Here is a 21,459-nt window from a genome sequence, read left to right as displayed (position 1 = left end):
CCTCTGCAGCTATACAAGAAGTATATGGTTTTGGGACCATGCATACTATTAGCAAAACCAAATCTGGCACCGAGACACTAAATACAAATGCTACCCCTTTTCAGTCATCTGTTCTGTGATGTAAAGGGTGTATTGGTCTTAATTTTGTGAGTTTCTGTAAAATCTAAAGTACTGTTGCCCTGTTTCTGGATTTTTAGGTTATCCTTTACTCAGATTGCCTGGATATAAAGACGCACTGTAGATTTCTACATGGTACAAGAAAAGACAGGTGGCAAAAAAAAGATATCTGACCACTTCTTGTATAATAGATGACTTGTTTCATTCCTGTATTACAGTGACAGAACAGAATGTGTTTATTTTGTACTGGAAGTTGCAATTCTCTTTTCATATTGTGGTATAAGGAGTCATACAACAAAGGCCTGGAATCCACTTGTAGAAATAAGAGAAATCTGCTTGTCTTTCCTGTGCCCTCAAATTCATTGTTGTGCCAGTACCCACTCAGTTGAATACTCGGGTGTTTTCAAGTGTCTAGGCCATCAGTCATGCAAAGAAAGTAAATATGTATTTTCACTTACGAGTAGGTAAGCTTATTTAGTGACTAGTCCTCCTTGGGATAAAAGATTTCATGAAACTGAGTAAACAAAAACAAATTAAAAATAGATAGAGAATTATGGAATACTACAAATTTTGTGTGCAACTCCTGAAACTGTTAAATGAGGACAAATTATTTGACGGAATCATCCAAAAGTAGACAGAAGATTTGATGGAATTTTTATATGCTGATTATCTGTTCTGAGTTAATGCTTATTAAAAGAGGATTAATCTACATTCATATTTGAGGAACAGCTTATCAGAAAAAGGAATGAGTCTAGGCTGGCAACATTAAAGTTTTCATTTGCGGTAGGAAAATGTGGCCTACTAGAGATAGGCATACAGAAAGCTTTCTAAAGCTTTCTTGCCTCAGAATGTCAACTTACTATACATTCTTATTTTTCCAATTCTAGCAGGCATGAAGATTAAGTTTAACCTTGTCAGATAATATTAGTAAATGATTTGGGTACCTCCTTATATATTTAATAAAAAGCATGTGAAAAGCTCCTTATCGTATGCTGTTCTTCATACAAATATATACAATATAATTTCCTTAAATATTTATGCATTTAAAATGCACTTTGGATTATATTTCTGCATTTTTACAGTCCTTGAAGTGTAAGCTGTTGGGGATACCTTCAAAATCTCTCTATGCAGAGGTTATTTTTGCATCTTCTTTTGAAAACTAATCTCATCCCTGCAGGTCTTCAGCCTCCCTAAGAACATATATCAGATGCAAAGAGTGCTGAAAGAGCTTTTTTGCTTCCTCAGTGATAAAAAGCAAGGGAGATGGGTGGGTCACTGATAGGGACATCCTTCCCTTCCTCCTCTTACATTGCCCCTTGAAATTGCTCTGCTTCTTTTTGAAGTGGAGACAGGATGAATAAAGCCAGCTGTCTGTGTGTTTTATTTTTACAGTGACATCTACAAGCCTGCATTGCATTAAGTATGCTCCTATTCAGGCATTTAGACTTGTTTTGTAATTGCAGAAATCAAACTGCAGGCAAAAATGCTGACAAAACGTACGGCAGGAATGATAAACATAGTGCTTGTGTTGGCAGCCTGACCATATCTTCTGTTGTTAGCTGTCTTTCCTTTCACAATATTGATGCTAAAAGAAAGGCACCTTCTCTATCCAGCCTCAGGTAGCCCATTTATGGTTGGCATCGGGAATATGATTTTTTTTTTCTGTAACATCCTGGTGACATGTCCAAACTTCAGGAGGAATTTTGGCTAGCTTAGTTGATATTCTGGATCTTTTTCCATCAAGGATAGTAAATAAAATATTTTCTTGTTTATTTTCTCATGAAGATTATAACCATCTGTGCATTGGTATACAGGGTGGAGGGTAAACGAAAGAACCTGTATTCCTCCCAGGTTCCATAGACATCACATAAGCCAGGCACAGCCTTCCCCAGGAAAAAGAATGTCACTGCAAGGCAAATTCTTTTTTTAATAAACTAAGCCTAACCTTTCTTCTAAAAACAGTGTTTATATTGGGAGGGCGTAAGATTATTTGATGCAGGAAAAAAACAGGAAACGGTTACTACCACCAGGATACACAGACAGAAGAAAAAAGAGTAAATGCTGTGATACCTGTCTCTTGCAACAAGCTCATATGCCACAGCCAATCTGCAGCAATTATGGCTCTAGAGAAGAGGTTTCGATGTCATGTCTTCTTGATATGTTTCTCACAGCATGCCTGGGAGTTTTCTCCATACCTCACTACACGGAAAATAAAATGTGTCTGGCAAACATTGCTGCAATCTCCTACTAGCTCCCCCATTTTAGCTTTGCTATACACAAGGGATATAAATATTTCGAAGACCACAAGTATTGGTTTTTATTTTTTTTTCCACATGACATGCACAATTAAAATCTCATACACCTGTATGTGCTATAAAAGTGGCGACAATATCACTTTAAAATTATTTGTGGTAGATGATAGTCTAAACAAGAATATTAATCCCTAGAAATTTTCAGAAAGTGTGTTTTAGTGCAATTCCCTTAAATCTGTAAACTTTATTTATAAGGGTTATTACAAACTGCGTCTTTGTTTCTCATTTTTCCTTATTTCTTGTCACTTTGACAAATGCAGAAAGCTGGCAAAATGGAGTATTACAATTGAAGAGGAGGAGGAGAAAGGAAATAGCATCTAATGTACTTTTGACCAACATACTTTGAAACACAGCCAGACAGTACCCACCTCTTTGCATATTTGCACATGATATCCATAGCACTTCAGATTATTCACTTTTAAGCAGCGAGTGGTACAGTCATTTGACAGCCTGTTAGAAACAACGTGAATGAAAGTAGCATCGACTCTAAAATTAATTAGCTGCAATGTTTTACCATGTCTTGTTTTTCAAAGCAGACTTTTATTTAATACTTCCCATACTTGCATTTTGATTTTCTTTTCATTAATTGGTTTGATTACATCCTTTCAAAATTCAGCTATTAACCATTTTGATGTGACATATGACTGCAGTGATTTTCTGATATTGATATTAGTCTGTTCTGCAGTGAAGGATAATTAATCACCGTACCCAAGCACTCTTCCAGAGGGCTTCCAGAGGGGCCAGTTTTGCTCCCTTTGCTGAATGTAGACTGGGAAATTATCCTGGGAGTTAATAAAGTGACAAGGATTCTAGATGGTATCAGAAGTATTTTCCCAGTGGATTTATGTCATTACTAATTTTTTTTCATGATCGCAGCATTTCTATTGGGTGTAGTAATTTTGTCTGATTAGAATGGTGTATAATAGAACGCCTAATCTTGAACTAGTGTAGTTTGGACTAATATTTGGAAAATCTTGCAAATACTCTGGCAGCTATAATTTAATGATGGGAATGTCTGTCTTGCAAAAGTAAATAGTATTTCCAAACCAAGGCCTATTTCAAATTAAACTGGCCACAGATTCTTCCTTTCCTCTCTGAAATTCGAACCCTCATCTTGTCAGGGGCCTGTAAGGAGGCAGGTGTCCAGAACATTGATATAATTTAATAGTCTGCCTTATCTATGTCTGACAATAAATAATGGGATATTGCCACTGAGAACCAGAGTAGTTTGTTGGCCTTGATTCAAAAGATCTGCCAGTGCTTCAAAAAGGACCATCAAATGTTGTCAATTAGCATCTCACCAGTAATGTGGGTTTACCTATATTGCCCTGAAATGTAATCCTGTTAATAAGATAGATAAGGGATAGGCTGGTTTTTGTCAAACACCCATGAATGGAGCCATAAAAACAATTGTCTCCCTCTGAACATATCCTTGGCATCCCTCATGGCAAGAGTGGAAACACTTTTTCCTCCCAGTGATACTGATGTTTATGCATTTATGTGTGGATGCTGGTTCTTATACTGTACTTTTAATGGAAATGGTGCAGCTGTATGCTTTTTTTTCACCTCTTCAGCTCTAATAGAGCTGCCACCTTTGTATTTGTCTTGGGAAATGGCATATTTGTGTGGTGACATTATATTACTGTATTACGACATGATGTTATTAACTCACTGGTGCAATGTCATTATGTACTGAAGCAAAAGCATGCCAAGAAAACAATTTCATCTCATGGCACAGTCTCACAACACAAAGTCATATGAAGGGGCCTGTGGTAAATTCAGGCCTTTTACCCGGGCAGCTGGTTTGCCTTGCAAGCTACAGAGCAAATTGACGTTAGTCAATAAGGTGCAGTGAAATCCTAAACAAATTGTAACCCTAATGTGTTTGATCCTTTTCTCATATTTTCTGCACTTTGTTATGTGGTGATGCCAAGAGGCCCCCGATGTCAGACACTGAGCAGTTTGAATTGTTACTTTTAATTATTACTAATTGATTTTTCCCTGTCTTATATGTGTGTGCGTGTGTGTGTATGTTTGTTTGTTTGTTTCGTTTTTCCAACCAAAACACAGTCACTTTCCAAAGAGGAGATGGAGGACTAATGAGCAATGGAAGGTATGTTTCTTTGTATAAAGGTCTTTCCATCCTGTTTATTTTTAAAATTAGGGATCTGAAAAATGCTATAGGTGATGCACTTGGGTAATAACCGATCGTTTGGAAGATTGACAATGCTAGGAGGAGTTAAGTAGCTTACCACAAGGTTTAATGACCTATCTGTTGTGCACTTTGGAGGAATCAAGCCCAGATGTTTCATATCTCCCAGATGCCCTGGAAGAAATGAGTAGTAAATATCACAAAGAATGTGTTCATTTGTTACCGGGATGTTTATTGCATTAATTAGACATTAGCAAATGAAGTTGCTGTTGTTTAAGACTCCTTATTGGCTCCCCCTAAATTGCTGTGAGTGAACAATTACACTTAATCGATCACGAAATAAATGATTCATGGATGATGAATAGGCTGTAGATTGATAGGACTGGATTCCACAACTTTGGCTACTCAATTGAAATTGATAAAAGCTGATAACGGGCCCATATATCCTCATCTATTTTCCCTTTGCCAATATGGAGATTGTAATTAGGCCCTGGTAATAACTTCCAATCTCCCATTTAATCAATATTTTAGCAAAAAGAGATTAGGCCTAATGAGAGCGAGTAGATGTGGCAAGAAAGCGGCTGGGTCTTCTTATTGCCGTTTCCATAGAAACCGATGTTTCTCTTAGGGATTGTACCAGGCAGGGGTCTATAACACACAGTGATCGGAGATGTTGCTCCAACTTCATGAGTGCATTAATAACTTAAAAAGCTGCAGAACTGTGGATGTTTTTCTTTTCTTTTTCGTTTGGGGGAAGGGGGTGTCTGCAGGAAATGATTTGTTTTCCCTGTTAAATACAAATACAAACAATCCACCTGCCTTGCTAAATTCCTGGCTGTTTATCCTGGGGTGAGAGAGGCACGGTGCCTTATGGCCCAAGTGTACCTTCTCTTTCAACATACTCGCTGTTTAATACTGCTCTCAAAGCTGGGAATTAGAGCGATATAAAAGCCATGCAGTAGTGGCAGATAAAGGTAGCTGTGGACTTTCCATTAATCCTACTCAAACCTGTTTGCCTCTAAACCATCCAAGAGTGCTCAAAGAAAGAGTTACCAGCCTGTAGATGACAGGCGTGCATTTGGGATGCAAGGGAAGGAAGAAATAGTATCCCAAAGTCCTGGAAATGGCTGATACGGAGCAATCAGTTTGAGTGATGGCTCCCTTGAGGTGGTAATTTATCATGCAGCCCTGGTGCAGGATCCCACGATGGTACTGCCCAACCCCTGTTTCACACAGACAACTGAGTTCATTTGGATTCTGGCAGAATCACGAAGGATGCCTAGTCTCATTTCTACTGACAGAGTTGATTTGTATATATCCTTAATTAACTGCTCAAGGTCTTTAAATCATCAAAGGCTACACAATTTTAATTTGAAATAAATTAAAGTCTCCTAAACTGTTTGTTACCTACGGTGTTAGGAGAACAGTGATGCGGTCTCTTCAGTCACTAGTTGTGTCACAGATATTTTAATTTTGTAAAAATATATATATAAATATACATATGTATATCTTTTTTTCTTATTCTGCTTCAGTCGACCAGGTCTGTTGAATGCAAGTGACCCCAGTTATCCTTGGCTTGCAGACTCTTGGCCTGCCACAAGTCTGCCGGTAAACAACAGCACTAGTGGACCCAATGATCTTGGCAATTTCGGTCGTGGGGGTAGGTTTCGTTTTATTAAGTCACCGTATAGTATGCAATAAGTTTCTGCTAGTTAACATCTGTGATAAGCACTCTGCATTATTTTTTATCATTATATTTCTTTCTATGATTGACTGAAGATTTGATTTTAAATGGACTTTAAAACATTCATTTTGCTTTGTCTTTAAAATTTAGATCTAGTTTGTAATTTACCCCACAGTGGTGAGAGAGAGTCTTATCATCTCAAGAGAAATGTATTTGTTGCTCCAACTAATTACCTTTTCTGTGGAGATGAGCAATCTGCTGTGCAGGGCAATGTAGCCAAGGATAGAGGATATCCATAGAGCAGAGAAGAACTCAGAGTATGCAGGAAGGATGTTCCTTAAGCAGAAGACAGAAAAACATTGTTGCTGTCACCTTACCCGTCCCCTTCCTGCTGAGGAACTGCTCTCAATCTCAACCATAATCCATGAAGAAGGCCTCAAAGGTCTTCAGAAACTTTTCTTCTTACTGGAGGAAAGAATACATAAGAGGGAACTATTTCAATTTTTTTAGGTTTTTATTACCATTTTGAACTGAGGGAGGCCCTTTGGGGACATGAGGTAATGATTTATAATTATGGTGATGAATCTTTAGAGGGGTTATTTTCTTTCAAACATTTTATTCAAATGGGAATTTCAAGATGTATGATTGGGATTTTTAAAAGTCATAGTAATATTCACATCTCTGTTACTTCTTTGGTTTCTGTGATGTTATAACACAGCTAGTTCTGCAGAGTGGTGTTCAGAACAAGACTTCCAATTGCAAATGAGTATAGCAAATAATTTTAAGACACAAATAAGTACATAAAAATCAAGGCAACTTTATAGATCAAAAATACATTAAAATGCAAAATACCTATAAAACCATCAAAGTGGTAAATGTGAAAAGAATTCCATTTTGAACTGTACCGGAATGTGCTTTTGAAAACTATCCCTCACATCAGTTATACATTCCTGTGCAAAACTTCTTGCCTGTGATTTGACTACTGTGACTTCAAATTACAAGATACTTTGGATTTATTTTCCATATAAAAATATTGTAAAACTATTGTCTTAGAAAAATACTATAAAGCAACCAAAATTTTTTATAATATTTAGAAGGCAACTGAATATCTGCCAGCTTCTTTGTTGTGAATATCTTGAAAATAAAACTCTTCAGTACTTTTCCATCTTTCCGTAAACTCACATACTACAGAAAAATTACCATTTTCTTTTAGCATTTGGCTTTATACGACTGAAATTGGAAGCATGTTTTAAAGCTTCATTGTGGATGAGGCGTGGGTCCAAATTTTTCCAAGAGGTGAAACCGTTATATTTGGAATTTCAGCAGCTTAATTCCACCCATGATCCTTACAGTTGAGCTGACACTTTTATTCTGGCTGGTTTGGGACCACTTATCCCTATCTGTTTCAGCAGTTGAGTTTGGTTGCTTCTGCATTAAAGATGGATTAAAAGTCAGATGTCTTTAAACATAAATTAACTGTATGGATAGAACTTGGGCCTCTTTTAGGGGTTAAAAGGTCTCTGATAATATAAAAGGTCTGTAAGAGTTTTGAAAACAGTAAGGTGACAGTCAACCACCCTGGAAACTCAGAAGCTGAGGCAGGCAGTTCTAACATTGCCTTTAAGAGTGAAATCCACGTTATATCCTAGATAGGCATTTGAGAGCAAGGCTGTAAGTGGAAAGCACAGGTTAGGTTTGGAGTCACATAAGGCCACAAAATGGTACTGCATCTCACAAAGTGGCAAGAAAGAGTCTCCCTCAGGAAGTACTTCAGCACGATTTCATTTATCTCAAAAGTTAAAAAACAAGTAGGATTTTGGAGAGTTTCTAGGGAAGTGTCCAGTGGGAAATGTGTGTTCATCTGTGGTCTGAAGTGTGCAGCATGTTTTTTTTTGCTATGACAACTTGGTGGGAAAATCACACTTGATTTTTACTAAGTGATTATGGCACTTTGTAAAATGGCACTTTAATAGCTCTTTGAGTGCTTAGTGTATACATCTCATTGAGGTCAAAAACGTAATCTGTGGTTGAACTGAAAATTCTCAGAATGTCTGGAGAAACTCAGATTATTAGTAAGAGTGACTGAAAATTCTTGGCTGGTGGGGAGCTATGCAACTTTCCTGTCAAGTGTGTGCAAATGTATAGTTCTGCATGTTAAAATGACTGTATAGAGATGTTACCTCTTCAGTTGCCAGAAACCTGTTCTTAAAGGTAGATGTGTGTCTGAGTACTTGAGAGGTGAGCATTTTGCTAGTTTTTACTTACGTGAGTCTGCAAATCCCACACAGACATGTTGAGCTGGACTTACTTCATTTTATACATCAACAACAGAATTTATTTACTGAACTTCAATCCATTAGACATTGATGAAACCAATTGTGGAAAGGAAAAATCTTCCTATTGTGGATGAAATGCAAGAAAGATAGGACTGCTTATCTCTTACATCTCATACTGTATTTGCCCATAGATGTTTTTATGATTGTGTACTACCCTTAGGAAGCACATTGGATATGTGCAGATAGATAATAATAACCTGATTTTGAAATATGACCTGTAGTTTGCATTGATTCTATTTTTTTTTTGCACTTACAATTTATCTGCAGATATAAGTTAATACAATTAAGGCATTTAAATACTTGATTGTGCCTATTTCCCTGTTATTGTTGTCTGCAAAAACAGATCATACTGATAGACCCAGATTTAATCTTTGTTTCTGCAGTCTCTCTACTGAGCCCTTGTTATTGCCATATTTATTGTTAATATTATGTTGTTGCCCTGAGACTGCAGATGTTGTTAGGGTCCATATTAAAATGTTCAGTTGCACACATGAATGCAGTAGAAAATGGTTCTGTGGTCTTAAATGCTCATCCCAAGAAAAAAACCAAACAAACCAAGCAAAAAAAAATAGTGGGAGGTATCATGTCTCATTGCTGGAAGTCTTGAGACAGTCAGAGAACAACTGTATTCCCTAAGGTTTCACAAAGCCCATGTCTGAGCCTGAAATTGAGCCTAAACTCTTGTCTGGGTGCAAGAATCATCTTTTCTCTTTGGGGCTTAAGGTATATAAAGATGTCTGTGATACCTAGAATGGGATCTGAACATCTTCACTATAGGGGTATGCATTATCTCAAGTACGATCTAACAGTTGGAGTCCAAATCTGCCATCCAGCTATATAAAATGAAATGGCATATAAATGATGCATTTTTCTAACAAGCAAATTCCAGAATGGATTCAACTTTTCAGAACTGAAATAAATTATAAAAATAGTACCATTTGATATATTGACCTCTGAGAGTGCAGGAAGAGGGTTATCTGCTGAGCTGTGGTTCTTCTTGGGACATCATGCCAGTCATCATTAGATTCTGGCATCATTAGATTCTTCACACTTCAGTAGTCTCAGCTTCTAAATATAGTATTCCACCAGCAAAGGTCACTGCAATGCTTAGTAAGGAGAGATTGCCAGTCTAACTGATTAAAGATACAAACTGCAGTGTGTGATAGGATTCAAAAGATGTAGAAAAGTGAACAGATATTTAGTTAAATATGCTGTACTGTTTTTCAGGTAAATGTTCGGGAGTATTTGAACAAGTTGTTCTCCATTATCAACACTGCTTTGCCATTTTAAGAGACTGATCACTTAAATCCCTTCAGAATAACAGATTTTCTTTCACCTTTCAGGAACAACTTGGTTTTGTCAGGTGGTTTTTTTTTTGTTGAAAAGGAGAAATGTACTAGCCAGTGTCAAAGAGAAAATTAAGTAAGCTAATGTGTAAAACTTCAAGAAAGTCAAGGTGATGCCCTTAAAAAACTACTTTGAGAGCTTTGGCATCCATTTAAGAACTTTGCTGGGAAAGTTTCCTGTGCAATTTGTAGATTCACTCCTTTCATCATTTCCCTGAAGCCCAGACAGTTTCATTGGTTCTCACATAGAGTGAACAATTGAAAACATTCTTCAGTACAGCAATATTCCAAACTGCACTTTCACAGTTGAAGGTATAGGGAAAAAAAAGATGGTTTTAGGCAGTGAGACGTGAAGGACAAGTGGTAGGCCTGTCACAGATGCTGATAGCTTGGCGATGGTTGTACATCATCTTCCCTTCATTGGCTCATGGACCTGTCTCAGCTGAAACGCAAACGTGCAAAATGACACATTTATTTTTCATCTTAAACCTTGATACTTTCAGGCTTCCTGTGCATCAGTGATTTGTTTCATTCCCCTGTGTTCACCACAGATGTGCTGCCACCAGTGCCAGGGCAAGGAGATAAAACTGCTACTATGCTTTCTGATGGAGCCATTTACAGCAGCATTGACTTCACCACAAAGACTAGTTACAACAGTTCCAGCCAAATAACGCAAGCCACGCCATATGCCACCACCCAGATACTGCATTCCAACAGCATCCATGAGTTGGCTGTCGACTTACCTGATCCTCAGTGGAAAAGCTCAATTCAGCAAAAAAATGACCTGATGGGATTTGGTTACTCTCTCCCAGACCAAGGCAAAGGCAACAATGGTAATTACAGCTCTTATTTTCCAGAGCCCTTGACTTTATACTGTATCATCGATGCATGAATTAGAAAAATCTTTTTAGTATGTGAAACACGGCTCATATTAACGGTAACTAATGCTTATAGACATTGCATGCATGCTGAACCTCACACAGTCACAAAATATCTTGTTCTGTGCTTTTAATTCTTGTTGTCTTGTGCTAATCACCAGGCCATCTGCCTTCCATTAGACTAGGATAGGTATCCATTAAAAAAAAAAGAAAAAATTACAGCTTGCTGCCCCACCACATCTGCCGTTGACTCGCTAACTGCATGTGTTGCATGTGCTTGTGCTGTCAACTAATCACACGATGCCACTGTGACCTTTGCCCTTTAACCCTTAGCCTTGCTTTACATCCCTGACTACCGCGTGGCTGAGGGATTGGCTAATAGATTGCCACACAACCAGTCACAGGATTTCAGCACCACCAGCTCCCACAACAGCTCTGAAAGGAGTGGCAGCCTCTCAGGTTGGTTCCACCGCCGTGGGTGGGAGAGGGACGGAGGGGTGTTGGCGAGCAGCTCGCCAGGGAGGCAGAAAACCTCCCAGCTGCGTTTTGTGGATAGGCATGAGGGTGCCTGCCCACTGGAACATCAGAGAGCAGCCTCACGTTGGCCTCTGCTGAAAAGAAACAACTCAAAATGTCTTTTGCAAAACCTCTTAGATAATCAGGGAATCCTCTCAACCAGCGTTTGTGGGCTCAATTGCAAACCTTGCCCTGTCACATGCTTCCCCTGACAGCACAGTTCATGGACCACATATATTTCTGTATCAACCCTCAGTTTATAGATCTCCCCACACTGAACTTCATGAGAAGATTAATATTTTTCTTGAGTTGTTAACAGATTCCCCACTCCCACAAGCTGTTTCTAAATGCTGTTTCTCAGTGAAGCAGCTCAGAAATAAATGTAGGGCCCTGCAAGATGACTGCGGTTTCAAAAATTGTGCTAAGTCCGCATACAAACACAATATAAATTTTATGTGTGTGCTGCATGTTATATTGGAAACATGATGCATTTTCATTGAATGAAAATTATTGTAGTACGTGTGGTTGTGTATTATATTTAAACACACCTTTTTCTTGATTTCTTTAATTTTGCTTACTTGTTGCTTATGTTATGTATAACTATGTCTTTTTTTTTTAAGACAAAAACTGAAAAGCCAGCAATTAAAATTAAAGTCTGCTGTTTCCCTTAACTGACATATGAAAGAGCTGAAGGGACTTCAGTTTCAAATTCATACTATATCTGTAGCCTTTTGAATTTCCACTATAAGTTGGAGTAATTGTAACAGTAACAGATTAACCATAGAAGTGGCTTCTTTATGCCAATTTAAATGACTATTCAAATTGAATGTTGAGATTAGAAGCCTATAATCATTGGCCCATAACTCAAGTAGTCAAATGTGTTTGCAAGTCTTGTGTTCTCAATGGGAGTATCAGCTGATTTGAGTGAAACAGAAAAATAGGCTTATGGCATTGACAGAGAGGTATCTGGGAGCTAAATTCATAAGATAGTTCAAAAAAGGTTCTTGTTCCTTGTATATGAGATGTATTGGCAAGTAGCTCAGGAAATCAGCTTGCTCCTCTGGCTGCATGGAAATGTAGAAATTGATATGCTGAGGTACATATGTGCAAGTTATCAGAGGGCAGTATCCCACTTTAGATGTGTTGACAGCTACAACTGCCTAAGAACTTTCTCAGAAAATATGAAGTTTCATTGGAAAATACCAGTTGATCAAAAGCTGGACTTTGAACAAATATTTCAAGTGAAGTATGTTTTGTGTAGTGTTTCTCAGTTTGAAGTAAAATTTCTGACGACACACAGAAACTTCAGGTTAGCTAGTCTTTCTGTGGCCAGGGCACTCCTGTTGTGATCAGAGCAGCTCACACCTGAATGCCCCAATGCTCAGATGAGCGTCAGATTATTGGACTGCAGAGTGAGTATTTTGCTCTCCCTTGTCCACTAATTATGTCTTTAATACAGGCTAATTATGTCTGTAATACATGAGAAACTGGGGGAGACCTTCAAATAGACTGATAATTAGAGCATCACTAGAATCAGAGACCAGCTTTGATTACCTAGTCCCCATCAGGGTGAGCAGGGACTTGTTCTCTCACTTCCTTGGTTAGTACTTTAAGTACTACTTATTATTCTGACTAAGTTTCTGTCTCTCTCAAATAAGTATCATGAGAAATCCTATCCCACTGTGGAATGGAAAATAGCTAAAAACTCAACTGCTTTGTGAGGCAGAGAAATTTTGTGGCTGTACTTTGCACAGCTCCCAGCTTATGTCAGTGCTATGATCATCAGCCTGACTGGCAAATTCTTTTTCCAGGACCCAATTCATCTAGAGATTTAAACAATATAATTGAATTTCAGTGTGAGGAGACATTGAAACATCAAGCATCATTGCTATGGGGAAACAAGGCTTCGCTGCAACAGTTTTCAAACACAAATCAGGCATTATGTATGAGGTGTCTGTTCCACTAGTCTGACAGTGGAGTAACTCTGCCCATGGGGACAGAAGAGAAATCTCCTGCCCAACTGTACAGTGTAGGCTGTTTTCCCTATCAGTAATGACCTTGGAGTTCCTTACTTTTATTTCTTCATCTGAACAGTCCCTCAGCTCTGCTTCACTCTTTCTAACAGCTCCATTACCTTTGGCCTTTCTTTCCAAAATCTCCCAAATCCAAGCGTCTCTGTAGTGGAACCCTACACATCCAACCTCTGTTTTACCAGTCTCCTAAGATTACCAAGATACTACACTTCCAAAATGTTCCTCTCCACCTCAACTAATCTTTAAGCTGAAGTTCTTCTATGCATTTCTCTTCTCTGAGTATTCCTAGTTTAAATCCCCCTGCAACACTCACACACACACACACATACACTCTAATGCATGTGCTTTCCTCCTAAAGCAGCCCCTCCTGCCTTAGCTCTTGTTCGTTCCTACTCCTGCTGACTTTTCAAAAATTCCCCCATGTTCCACAAATTAAAATGAACATACTTCCTTTGTACTGTTCTATGACCCGACTTCTAACTCTGCTTTCCCCCATACCTGTGCTTTGAAAGCTTCTTTTTCCATCCAAAGGGTTCATGTATTTGTTCCACCATTGCCACCATCACTGGGGTTTCTTTTCTGTTGATCAAGATGTTCTTTCCCTTTTCAAGAAAGCTTCTCTCTCTGCCAGGCTACAAAAGGAGGGAAGAACCTGTCTTGCATCCTAATAGATGAAATATCAACTTAGTTCCAACATAGCGAATGACAGGATCTTGGCTGGACTTACTGTAAATACTCCAAGACAAGGAAGGAAGAGCTTTGGTCTGGAATTGAGTAGTGAAAAGCAAAGTCTTGTTTGCAACATACTGCCAGCCAAGAGGATTAGAAACTTTGCTGGACTTATTGCCTGTCCTTAGCAGCCACAACAGGAGGTGAAAAGAGAAGTCTTGGCTGCTTCTGAGTCACAGAATCACCTTGTTTCTTCCCTCTCTATTGGTCCAGCTGACATTTGGGCATAACAGAAGCAAGCCACTGTCTCTCAGATGAAAAGTCCTGTGACACGTTCTTTTCTCTATTGCTGGAATTGCACTTCCTTCTGGATGTCTCTGTGCCTAAAGCTAGAGCCATGGCAAAGAGGGTGGTACCTTCCAGTACACACTGTTCCCCCCTGCTTTACAAGTCACTTGTGGGGTTTTGATTCATTACTGATGAGAACTTTTTGCTTTTTTTTTTTTTTTGACTGATCCTTATAAATCAGCAAGAGATGTCAGTGGGTAAGATGGATTACACTGTGCTTTCTGCACCAGGCAAAGGATGACTGACTGCCATCTGGCTACCCCACTGAAAATGCATATGGCAAACTGTTCTTCCACCCAACAATCCAGAGAGTTTGAAAGCCACAACAAAATGGCAAGAAATATATGGAAATAGCAGTCAAGGGATTTGAAATCTTGTGCCATTCTTCATCTTAATGAATTCCTGATAAGAAAAAGGAGTCAGGGCAAAATAAAGGAAGGTAAACAAGTGTGAAGAGACCTTTTTCTGTTAGATCACTTTCCCACAAATGGAAGTGTCTCAACTGGAGAAGTGGGTACAAGGACAGTAAGAAAAGAGAAGTGGGGTTAAGCAAAATGCATTGCTCACCTGATTTCTAACAGCCTCCTCCATTAAAGTTGTACGTCAGAAATAGAACCTCTTCTCCGTAGTGGCACAAGATATTTGAATGCCGTGAAACAGACAGTCCTAAAACATTGCAGGTGACTTCCTGATGTTTTTAAAAAATGGAGCTTAGTAAATTCCTACCAGCAAAACCCTATTTCTTTTTGTTTTGACAACTTAGAGTTGTCATTCTGGCTGAAAAATATTGAGTCTAATGACATTTTTTTCAGATCATGTCCTTAACCTCTGTGTTTTCCACAGAAAGAGATTATGCAAAACAGTGTTATAAGCACATCGGATTCTGACATTTGAAACAATTTGCTATGGTCTGTAATATTTTTATCTAACAGTGAATTCAAGAAGTCATGAATAAATCAGTAAATATATTTCTGATACAGCAAAACATGTCTTTCCTTGGTTGTGCACTACTGTAGTGCAAATGTATGGAGTTTTAAAAAGAAGTGATTTTCAGCAATTATTCAGAATATTTTTCCATTCCATTCTATTATTCTTTATAACCTTGTAACAGCATTAGCACGTTGATGCTGATTCTGCTGAGATATAAATACATCTTCTTTTTTGGGGTATGCCATCTGGAATCAGAATTCTTTCAAAGAAATGTAAATAGCTAGCTTTTTTCCCCACATTATATCTCTAACATTTTATTTTTCTTTTTGGATTTGCAGGTGGCAAAGGAGGGAAAAAGAAGAAAAACAAAAATGCTGCCAAGCCCCAGAAAAATAATGGTTCAAACTGGGCCAGTGTTCCCCTCCCACCCCCTCCCGTGCAGCCCCTTCCAGGCACAGAGCTGGAACACTATGGGGTGGATCAGCAAGAAGCAGGGTAATTTTTTTCCTTTTCTTTTGAGGAAAAATCGGTGGTTTGCAGAGATGAGCTTTTTTGTTGGTTTTTTTTTAAATTTTGCTAAGTGACAATTTTATTCTGTTTTGTTTAAAAAAAAAAAAAAAAGAGAGAGAGAGCACCTTGTCCTATAGACTTACTCAAGGCTATGGAGGAGGAATGTTTGAATAGCTTCTCTTGATAGTGACTGAAGATGGAAATAAAAGTGACCTTGCTTCATCATCATGTAGGGCTTCTCCGCTTACTCATGCTGAGATGTATCTCACTTCACATGTAGTTTAATTGAATTTTGTTGGAACTGCTTGCAGATGATGGGACTCAAAATGAGTAAGGATGACATAATCTGGCTCCTTGTATTTTTTCACTACTTTGATGTTTAAAAATATTAGAACCAACTGCACAAAACCCCCACACTAAACTGGATTAATTTTAGAAGATCAACCAGTGGATAGTAATCTCATCAGCTTTTAGAAGAAATTTCAGTTGAGGAAAGTATCCTATTTACAGGCCTTTTATTTTGTTATTTAAACAACTCTTGAATTTCTGGAACCTTACACTTATTTTTGGATATCTTAAAGTTGTTCTCAAGGACACAAAATCACACAAAAAGCATGAAATGAGAGGAAAGAGACATTTCCTGCACAGAGAACAATTATGGAATGATTTTTATAAAGTTGAATTATACGAAATACCAGGTTATCAAACTCTGGAGGAAAATCAGAGTATATAGAGTATATAGAAAAATAGTGTACTGTGGTCAGCTCTGTTGGAGCTTTGGAGAATCAGTGTTCGGTCAGGGACAAACTCCTGCCTGTTTAGATACATGGATTAATCAATATTTCCTAAGGATGAAACATATGTTTTAAAAATTATTGTAATAGCTTTACTGAATAAAGATATTTCAAGCGTTCTCTCTGCTGTTAGCATGAATTTATCATCACTACTTTTATAATGAAAATTAGAAGAATTAAATATTAATATTTGAGTTTATATGAAGTCCTTCAACTCTTCAAATTAATAATAATTAACTGTTTAAGTCAGTGGAGTTCCTTTTAAAATAAAGGTCCATTCAGGCTGTATTATAGTTAGAATTTCAAATCAAATATAAAGGAAAATGAGTAACATTTTGTGAGTGTTGTTTAAATCTCAAGGCAAAAACTGCATATAATCATTACGTTCTGTGTTCTGTTATAAAAAGCTAAAATAAATTTAAGATGATTTCACCGTATAATATTTGTCTTTATCAGTTTATATCCTTAAAACACATGTGCAGCCATTTCACTAAAGTAATTACGCTTTAGAAGGCAAACAACTTGGATTTTCTTTCAGGACAATGAATAGCATAAAAGATAAACAGAAATACCTTCTAGAGAAATCCCTTGTGACATAGGGCTTGACTCCTCAGTTGCATAAGTATCTGTTATTTAGCTGGAAGGAATGGTGTTGGTCACCAAGACAACACTGGTTATTTAAGGATAAGGTAATCACCAGCCTTCCAGGTTCTCAACAATTCAGACTTAGTTTTTCCTCTGATTATCTTTTGAATTACTCTTTTCTGGTTTTTGTAGTATCTCATTAATAGTGGTTGTAACAAGACCTTCTATTGTACATTTTACCAAACACAAAAAAAAATTGAAGATTAGACTTGGGTTATCCTGAACCACAGTAATTTCCAACCAACTTCGCTGAACCCAATGAATCTGCAATGCCCATACTTCCTGAGGATGTATTCAATACTAATGGTTATTCTGTGTTCAGGGGGTTGATCTTGTTTCTATGGTTTTCAACATGCTAAAATGGAACGAATTATAGACTGCATTCCTTATGTTGCCTTTAATATTGACACATTGAGTAAAAAAAATGAAGCAAGCAATTTTTTTAAACTGTTTTGTTTTTCTTTATTTGCTTTGATGTATACTATGTATGACAAGTTCAATGTGTTTTAATTTTAGAATTAATTACATGCAGATGTAATTACATTGTGAATTACAATTGAAAAATGAACTTCCAGTTAGAAAAACTGAAAACTTTATTAAAGTTCTCATAATGTGATATGAAAGGTGAATGTTTAGAGCAATAAAACAAGGAAGTTGGCATCTAAACAGAAACTTTTTTGTGTGTGTGTGTCTTCCTATAACTCTTGAATTCAAGTGTGAGTTTCATTGGCATGAGTATCCCAAACAAACTAAACAATATTGACACCTTATTTTGCATACTAGAAATTAACACTGTTGATCTATTAGCTTATAAATTGTAAAATGAAATCCACAATAGCAGCAGGTACAAAAAAAAAAAAAAAAAGGTCACCTAACATCCACGCAGCCATTTTATATAATGTGGTAGCTTTTGGCATGTCTTAAATTCCTGTTTAACCTGTGCTGAAAGTCTGTTTATACTATTGTTTTCCTAGCAAGCTCTTTCCTGTGAAACTTTCCCCTTTTTGTGGTCTTCTACAAACTCTGTGCTTGTTCCTTATTGTCTTCCTTAATTTTCTCTTGTATATACCACAGAGTCTTTGAAGTTTTTCTTTTCTGGTAGTAGCTCCCAACCAAACATGTTCCCTTTCACACCCTTGTCAGAGAAGACGCTTTTTGCTTGGTTTTTATCTAATAAACTTGGCAGTAAGGAAATGCTTATTACTTACTCATTATCATCTACTTATATTTTTTCACCAATAATATACATGATCTAGAGCCAATCCCAGTTAAGACAATCTCCATATTGTTATCATTGGTTATTTTTATTTCTTACTATTGATTACACCTTGAAATGGCATATTAGCTGCTGGATGTCAATATATTTGACAGTCATTTTCTGTCTTCAGAAAAGTGAAAAGGATAATACCTTTTGCATCAAAAAATCCTTTCTGGCAAGGCTAGAGAGGGAAGCTTTCTTTGTTGCAACAATGTATGTAATGAAACAGAATTGTTATAGAATGTAGCCCTTATCTATTACCTCTATTTTTTATTTTGAAGAAAAAAAAAATATCAGTGCAATGAACCAAGCTTTTTAATAGCAAAAGATTACTATAGAATAAAAGCGCTCAGAATAGAATAAAAAAGATAAGAAACATAGAGAGTCATGTTTGTTAACCAGAACTTATTAGGGACTTAATTATCATGAAATTACAATCAGAGATCCTTCGTGAAGTTAAGGTGCCTAGATCTTAATAAGAAGTATTTGAAAAAGGTTGCATTTTCGCCAAGCTGTATTTACTCAGAAAACCAAAAGAACATGGATGTGACAAATATTCACCATGCTGGTTCCAGAACTTTCAGTAACTGTATAATTTATATGAGGTGTAGTTACTATGTTTTTGGGTCTTTTTTTTTGCAAAATGGAGGTTAGAACTGGTGGCTTGTCGGTCATCCTACATTATGACGACAAAAGTACCTGAAATCTTGAATCTCAATGTCCTGAACTTCAGGCTTAGGCTCCTTTCCATTTCAAACAAAATCTAGATAAAGATAGAGTACTTGTGCAGAATCTTTTTACTAAGAAATCTTTTTTGCTAAGAAATCTTTTTATTATCAAGCTGAACATTTGGGGATTTGAAGCAAGTAGGGTCAAAAGGCGAGCACATCCAAAGCTCATTTATGCATTACTGAAAAGTCACTAGGGAGCATCTTTCTGCCCTGTCCCTTTTAAAGCAGAAGCCATTATACCAAAGCATGAGATTGAGAGGGTAAAAGTAAGTGACAGAGCTGTTGCACTGTACATTTTTAGCAGCATGAGCTAGGATGGTCCCTTCAACCTTGGGTGGCAATGTCATGAGTGAATATTGCAAGGAAAGGCAAATTAGAGCTAGTCATATCTTAATTGTCTCCTAAGGAATTGAATATGTATCATATAACATTTTCTTAAATCTTTGTGTTATGAAAATGGTAATGATCAATCACTCAAAAGCTCCTAAATGCCAAGTGTTAAGATGCAGCATTTATTTGCACCTCTGCACATATACGTATTTTTGTGTATCTATATATGGTTATATCTAGATATAGATTTGAAGTGATACCAGCCTTAATTACCAGATATGTCTTCCACCAAGTTTTGGATTATTAAGTCAGGTTGGTTTAGCTATGCTGGATCTGTACATTTAAATACAGGCTACTGACTTTTGAATAAAGAAAAAGTTGTTTAGTTTTAGTAATCTTTGGGTTTTGCTTAAAGTAAATGTTCTGTTCATAATACAGATTTTGAAACTTCTCTGTCTCAGCATTCCTAGCCTTTTTGTAACCCAGCTTCACACTTGAGAAAACCGGCAGTGATTCATTTTTCTCTGGGAAATTGATAATTCAGAAGCCTTAAAGGAGTATTTTTAAACTGGCTTGAGAAATTAACTGTATAACGCAATGCATTGCCTACCTGCACTGCAGAAAAAAGGGGTGTACCTTGTCAGAAGTCCCTGAAGATGGAAAGATAAAGTGACTTAGATGATACTTGGGGAATGGCCTTTAGAGTGTGAGATGCATTGACAGTGAAGGAGCTGTGAGAGCTTTTGGTTGTCTGGTTGCCTTTTGAAAAGAGCTGTCTATCCTGAGGTATTTTGGAATACACTGGGAGTTAAGAAGAAATGTGTGCAGATGCTCAAGGGACTGCAGACTGACTGGATGTTTTGAAGATGGGAAGAGTAGACAGTGTTGAGATCTGAGTAGTGTGATCATCAGCAGAGCTGTGCAGAACTGAAGTTGTGTTCCGATTAGGGAATTACTCTGGGGAGATAATGCACAGGGAATGACCACAGTCACTAGGGCCTATGCGTCTTGAGTGGTGCTGGTGTCTCTAAGGGACAGGGTCCTGGGATGATACTGTAATACAACACTGAATTGAAAGGCACTGTGATGAGGACAGAGACAGAAAAGGATTGAATTGCTGGCAAAGCTTGCATAAGAAGTGGTAATAGAATATAAGGTTTCTGTTTCTAGCCCTTATCAGATGGAGCATCACCTCTTACACCTTTGGTATAAGACTAAAAATTGAGCCACAGAAACCTATCAGAACAGCTCATATATGAAGAGAGAAGAATTCGCTGCTGAAGAATATTGGTAGTTGTTAATCTTTTAAGTTACTTTGGGAAGGTGTGTTGAAAGTGTTCAGAATTGCAGGACTGCCTAGGTAAGTCCCAGTAAAGATTGGTTAGGAGGCGGGGTGCTGGCAGAGCTGTCAACATGTGTACTTATGTATCTTATCAGCTGGTGCTGGGACATAGCATATGCCTTGGGTCAGTACTACGGCGACACGAACGTATTACCTATCATAGTAGATACCTATATGCAGTGTGAAAAGACCAGAATTTATGTGGAAAATGTCACTTTGTATTTAAGCTACAAAATAAAAACAATAGTACATTTGTAGACAAGTTAAGGGGAGGATGGGAGTAAGGAAGTGCATAAGTGCAACTACATAAAACTTGCTCTGCCTTTTAAGAATGCTGCTATTTTCATATTTGGGTCAATCTTCAACACGTTCTCCTAGGTTAATGATCCAGGAAGTGAGTTAGTTCATTTTGTTGTTGATTGTGGCGTAACATTATCTAATCACCATTAACAAACATGATAATGGATCAGTAATTTTTTTGTTGCACATCTTGTTCAAGTTGCTTAACTGTTGTGGGAAAAATTAAAC

General features: G+C 37.5%; 1 protein-coding gene across 1 annotated transcript in view; it reads left to right on the top strand.

The window, feature by feature from the left end:
* Positions 1 to 21,459, top strand: part of ROBO2 (roundabout guidance receptor 2) — a 440,334-nt gene that overhangs the window by 415,128 nt on the left and 3,747 nt on the right. The window contains exons 19-22 of the mRNA XM_074148172.1: positions 4,500 to 4,542; positions 6,114 to 6,241; positions 10,499 to 10,780; positions 15,660 to 15,816. Coding sequence (XP_074004273.1) covers positions 4,500 to 4,542; positions 6,114 to 6,241; positions 10,499 to 10,780; positions 15,660 to 15,816 — 610 coding nt within the window. The remainder of the gene's footprint in view (positions 1 to 4,499; positions 4,543 to 6,113; positions 6,242 to 10,498; positions 10,781 to 15,659; positions 15,817 to 21,459) is intronic.

The sequence above is a fragment of the Numenius arquata genome, chromosome 1 (assembly GCF_964106895.1).
Source record: "Numenius arquata chromosome 1, bNumArq3.hap1.1, whole genome shotgun sequence".
NCBI lineage: Eukaryota > Metazoa > Chordata > Aves > Charadriiformes > Scolopacidae > Numenius > Numenius arquata.
This window is presented reverse-complemented; position numbering and strand designations above follow the sequence as displayed.